This window comes from Panicum virgatum, chromosome 3K (assembly GCF_016808335.1).
Source record: "Panicum virgatum strain AP13 chromosome 3K, P.virgatum_v5, whole genome shotgun sequence".
Lineage (NCBI taxonomy): Eukaryota > Viridiplantae > Streptophyta > Magnoliopsida > Poales > Poaceae > Panicum > Panicum virgatum.
The window spans coordinates 26300021-26306267 of record NC_053138.1 but is presented as its reverse complement, the minus strand read 5'-3'; the positions used below and the strand labels follow the sequence as shown (position 1 = coordinate 26306267).

Here is a 6247-nt window from a genome sequence, read left to right as displayed (position 1 = left end):
CGGTGATGCCGCCCCAGCGCCACCATGCCTCGCCATGGTAGTTTGGCGCCTGCGTTTCGCTGCCACTGGTGCTTCCACTATCTAAACAATATTACATATTTAAACCTTACCTGCTTAATTATTTTAGCTCCGCTCTTAGTGCAATACCAACCTAACATATGAGATAGCAGCGACGTCTATTATGGTACGTCTTTTCAGAATTTAATTTGAATACTAATTTATTTAATGTATAAATTAAATACATTTTTGAATTAAAAGGTAATTATATTTTTATTAAATTACATGTGTGTCGCACGTGTGTCTATGCTAGTGGGTAAAAAAGATCGGTGTAAAAGTTTCTGCAATTGTGTGAAAACTAGGATGAGTAGTACATTGTTTTCATATGCAAGTTGTCCAAATCCAACCCTGTTAGAACATCTCTCAAGGTTACAAGGTTCAATGCTCTTAGACTTTCCAACGAGGTAAACTTGTACTAGTTGCTTGTAACCTTGAAGAATGTATGGTATAAAATTAATCCAAGGAATCTTGCAATGATACGGCGTTGGTGTCCATGCCTTTCTTGCCTTGTATGTTTCTTCAGCATAACTTTCCCCAAGCAAATCAATGTGCTTTCTCCCCTGCGCGCCATCTTCCATTTCCAGCTGGCGTCCACAAAAAGAAAACCTTGTCAAGAGACTAATGTTTTATGCTCTCTTCTATAAATTGCTGCCCATCAATGCCCAGCCAGTCATAGCTTCACAGCATCCTTCCTCCATAGCATCCTTGTCCACCTTCTTTGTTTCCAAGCCAGGATGGCGTCCAAGCTCAGTTTCAGGAGGACGGACAGCATTGGAGAAAGCCTGCCGGATGCGCTACGGCAAAGCCGGTACCAGATGAGGAGATGCTTCCAGAGGTAAACCCAATTTAAAAGAAGGCATCATCAATGGATTCAGAGAATTTTCATTTGCATTTGAATAAATAAATAAATAAATAAGTGAATGAATAAATGAATTGTGCGACAATGTTTCAGGTATGTGTCCAAGGGAAAGAGGCTCTTGAAGAACCAGCAGCTAATAGAAGAGCTGGAGAAATCACTGGATGACAAAGTCGAGAAGGAAAAGCTTGTCGAAGGGTTTCTCGGTTACGTTATTTGTTCGACACAGGTAATCTCATCCATCCCGCTTTGAAATGTGCACTGCTCGTCTGCAGCGAACATTAACTCACACAACTCTTATCTCTGCAGGAAGCAGTGGTGCTACCACCCTATGTTGCATTTGCTGTCAGGATGAATCCTGGCATCTGGGAGTTTGTCAAAGTTCATTCCAACGATCTGTCCGTCGAAGGAATTACACCGTCTGAATACCTCAAGTTCAAGGAGACATTATATGACGAGAACTGGTGTGTATTCTTCATCACCAAGCTAATACCAAGAGCCTTTACACTGATCACAAATTTATAGGTGCCAACTGAAACTGTATGTATTCTTATCTGAATTTTCAGGGCAAAGGATGACAACTCACTGGAAGTCGATTTTGGTGCTCTTGACCTCTCAACGCCGCATCTGACACTGCCATCATCCATTGGAAACGGGCTCCAGTTTGTCTCCAAATTTATGTCTTCAAAGCTAGGCGGGAAGCCTGAAATCAGCATGAAACCGTTGCTGGACTATTTGCTTTCACTAAACTACCGTGGTGAGGTAAGGAGATCTGATCTGATCACCACTTCATGGTGCTGTGCATATATTGGGAAAAAAAAGCAACCAAGTGATTTTAGTTACTATACCCTGATCACCTGATGAACATGCAGAAGCTGATGGTTAATGATACAATCGACACGGTGAACAAGCTGCAGACGGCACTGCTACTTGCTGAGGTATTTGTCAGCGGGCTGCCAAGATACACGCCATTCCCCAAGTTTGAACAAAGGTGATAGATTTTTATCTCAAGAAGATAAAGCTCTTTGTGCAAATACTAGATATGCGTTGTTGCTAAGGTTTCTGAACACAACAACGGTGTTGCAGGTTTCAAGAGTGGGGATTGGAGAAAGGGTGGGGTGACACCGCTGAAAGGTGCAAGGAGACATTGAATTGCCTCTCTGAAGTGCTACAAGCGCCAGACCCTATCAACATGGAGAAGTTTTTCAGCAGAGTTCCATCCATATTCAACATCGTCGTCTTCTCCATCCACGGTTACTTTGGCCAAGAGAAAGTTCTTGGCTTGCCAGATACCGGAGGTCAGGTGGTCTACATCCTGGACCAAGTCAGGGCCCTTGAAGAGGAGTTGCTGCAAAGAATCAAGCATCAGGGTTTGAGTGTAACACCCAAGATTCTTGTGGTAAAGTTCATCACGTCATGATCCTGGCCATTCATGATCCATACCTGCTCACTTCATATACGTCAAGATGTCCTAATGGTTGAATGTTCCTGCAGCTAACAAGACTGATACCAGATGCCAAGGGCACAAAATGCAACGTGGAGCTCGAGCCAGTTGAAAACACAAAACATTCCAGCATACTTCGCGTGCCATTCAAGACTGAAGACGGCAAGGATTTGCGCCAGTGGGTGTCCCGGTTTGACATCTACCCTTACCTAGAGAGATATGCCCAGGTTTGCCAGCTATCAGTTCTTACACCTATGCGGGGATGTACTATTTAAATAATTGCTCTGCTCACCTTCAGTTCAAAAAAAATTGCTCTGCTCGCCATAATCATTTCAGGATTCTTGTGCCAAAATTCTTGACATTTTGGAGGGCAAGCCGGACCTGATCATCGGCAATTACACCGATGGCAACTTGGTGGCGTCCCTTATGTCAAGCAAGCTCGGAGTCACTCAGGTGAGAACATGGATCATCAATTAGAGTCTCGCAAGATTACTTGTGCTACCAAAGAAAATTTGTTATGACACAGAAAATGTTCTTACTGACAGGGGACTATTGCACACGCTCTGGAGAAGACCAAGTATGAAGATTCAGATGTCAAGTGGAGAGATCTGGACCAGAAGTATCACTTCTCCTGCCAATTCACTGCTGATATGATTGCCATGAACACTAGTGACTTTATCATCACCAGCACGTATCAAGAAATCGCTGGAAGGTCAGTATAATGAATCTCATTATTGTATCTTCAGAACATTGACAGCTAGTTTATACTAGAAGCCTGAGACATGAACATATGGTGCAGCAAAGAGAAGCCAGGCCAATATGAGCACCACTACGCGTTCACAATGCCGGGGCTTTGCCGTTACGCCACGGGCATCAACGTCTTTGATCCAAAGTTCAACATTGCTGCACCCGGTGCTGACCAGTCCATCTACTTCCCCTTCACTCAGAAGCAGAAGCGGCTGACAGATTTACACCCACAGATTGAGGAGTTGCTCTACAGCAAGCAGGACACCAATGAACATATGTAAGTTTACTCTTTTTCGTTTTCTTTTCCTGAAAGACAAAATCACCGATTTGCTAATTGTTGCGCTGCATCAAATCAGAGGATATCTGGCAGACAGAAACAAGCCAATCATCTTCTCAATGGCAAGGCTGGACAAGGTAAAGAACATCACTGGGCTAGTGGAGTGGTATGGCCAGAATAAGAAGCTGAGGGACCTGGTAAACCTTGTTGTCGTCGCTGGCCTGCTGGACGCGTCGCAGTCCAAGGACCGGGAGGAGATAGAAGAGATCAACAAAATGCACAACCTGATCGACAAGTACCAGCTGAAAGGACAGATCCGCTGGATCAAGGCACAGACTGACCGTGTCCGAAACGGTGAGCTGTACCGTTGCATTGCCGATACAAAGGGTGCATTTGTTCAGGTATGTACTAGTTTCTATGCTGTTTAAGGGATCATGAGCAATACATTTCCTCTTCTGAAAGTTGTAGAGAATAGAACTCAACTCTAACCTTTTAATATAATGCCTATTGTGGTTACAGCCTGCACTTTATGAAGCATTTGGGCTGACAGTGATTGAGGCGATGAACTGCGGCTTGGCAACCTTTGCGACAAATCAGGGAGGACCGGCAGAGATCATCGTGGATGGTGTCTCGGGTTTCCACATAAACCCCATGAACGGGAGGGAGGCAAGCAACAAGATTGCAGATTTCTTCCAAAAGTGCAAGGAAGACCCAAGCTACTGGAACAAGGTGTCCACTGCTGGGCTTCAGCGCATCTACGAATGGTAGGTGCCATACCATGACGTGACTTACTATCTCTTGGATGCATCTGATGGAAAAGAAACTAAGCATGCGTTATACATGATGGCAGCTACACATGGAAGATTTATGCAACTAAAGTCCTGAACATGGGTTCAACTTATGGCTTCTGGAAGACTCTGAACAAGGAAGAGAGGATTGCTAAACAGCGTTATCTGCAGATGTTTTACAATCTTCAGTTCAGGAATCTGGTGAGTTGACAAGTAATTAATTTGGTTATCTGACTGTAGTATAGGAGACATCTGATGAAAGCTGGATGTTACCATTGGTGCAGGCAAAGACAGTACCAAGAGTATATGAGCATCCTCCGCAAGCCCCAGCAAGCGCAGGGCCAAGTACAATGACAGTAGTAAGACCGAAAGAAAGGCAAGTGTGCCCACTCTTAAGAACTATACTGAAGAGAGACCGGAGAAGCAACTGACTGACCCATTTGTTGTTTCACAAATCCAAATTTGGATGCTGCAGAAAGCCACGGACTAGGATTCAGAGGTGAGGTTTCTCCCCAGCTTGCACGGATTTAACCTACCAACAAAATGATGAGTGTCCCTTAATACTAATTGTTGGGCGCCGGCCCCTTGTTTTCTCAGGATCATGACCAGCTTGGTGGGGCCCAAGTCTTCAACTTCTGACTAGAACGTATTGAAGCCAAGGTCCTCGTGGCTGCACAAAATCCATTAACACCGGACCACATTGTATTGTAAAGCGATTGGTGTGTGTGCATGTGTGGTGTGGATGCCATTGTGTTGATTGTAATTGTAAAGATGGACGATGCAAAGAATTGAAAGTGTACATGGTTACAACTGATGATAATGTATGAAGAAGGATTGAAGGATGCTGAATCCAAGAATGTGCAGACAGTTCCCTAAAGAAAACACATACATTTTATGGAATTCGTTTAAATCTTGCTGTCATGACCTTGCAAGGCAATGGCCAGCAGCTATTGAGGCATGTTTAGCACCCCCAAATTTGTTCGGCTGGCTGTGGCTGGTAGCTGGTGCTGATTTATTGTGAGAGAAAAGTACTACTGGCTGGCTGGTGCTGGTGGTTAATGTTGATTTGGTGTAAGAGAAAAATACTACTGACTGGTTAGTTGACAATCCAGCCGAATCAGAATTTGCAAGCAAAACCGACAATTCAAATGCAAGCCACAGTTCATAATAATAGCAGCACTGCAGCAGCATATATGATCCGGAATGAACATAATAGAGGTGCATAATAACACAACAATGCATGGGAATTGTGCTCAAACACAACACCGACTCGACTAAATGCAATAGCTAACATCCACAAGATGACATGACTAGCAATATTGGTAGCAAGCAGATTATTACTGAGGATCAATAAACAACCCCGACACCAAGCTACTCGAATTTCAAAGCAGTATCAAAGCATGTTGCTACATGCCAAGGCCTAAAAATTTCCACATTAATCCGAGAAAAATAGTATCCACCACTGCCATTATGATAAAAATTAGCCTAAAATACCCATGTGTCTAATTAAATATCACCCAACAATGCCATTATGAAAAATTAAATATAAAATATCATTTAGCTATGTATCAGTTACAAATATATAATATCAATAAAAACTAAACCTAACAACAATCAATCAAAATAAAATAAAAATAAAATTAATTATCTGCATACTATTATTAAAGCTCAACAAATCAAATTGTTATTATAGATAGATCATAGTTGAATTGTTTTAATCAACAATAAGATATAATTTATGGTAATGAACATGATGATGTATGGTAAAAAATAGTATAATTTTTAAGTAAGAATACAATGACATGTAAAATTTTAAATTTTTAATACTAACCGCGCAAATGCGCAGACCATACGCATAGTTGTGTGTAAAAGAAAAGGGAAAAATAGGGGTTGCTAGCTCGTGACCCCGACCAATGTACCGCCCCATCTCTGATAGTCTGATGGCCCGAATCCCAGAAGATGCAAAGGTACACTCCTGTACCAGGCTGCCCGCCTGGCCACCTGCCTGAGCCTGACCCAGCCAGCAGCAGCATCTAAGGTAGTGTTTGGTTCTCCTAACACACACGAGCCGGAAAAAA

At 42.9% G+C, this 6247-nt stretch overlaps 1 protein-coding gene across 1 annotated transcript; it reads left to right on the top strand.

The window, feature by feature from the left end:
- Positions 1-735: 735 nt before the first annotated feature.
- LOC120698689 (sucrose synthase 7) lies at positions 736-5026 on the top strand. The gene is made up of 16 exons (XM_039982405.1): positions 736-892; positions 1010-1142; positions 1223-1377; positions 1480-1675; positions 1786-1904; positions 2000-2312; positions 2408-2584; positions 2694-2810; positions 2903-3069; positions 3157-3381; positions 3461-3782; positions 3901-4145; positions 4232-4370; positions 4454-4545; positions 4645-4668; positions 4767-5026. Exons 1-16 carry the CDS (start codon positions 792-794, stop codon positions 4810-4812), a joined length of 2571 nt encoding a protein of 856 aa, XP_039838339.1. The 5' UTR covers positions 736-791; the 3' UTR covers positions 4813-5026.
- Positions 5027-6247: the final 1221 nt, after the last annotated feature.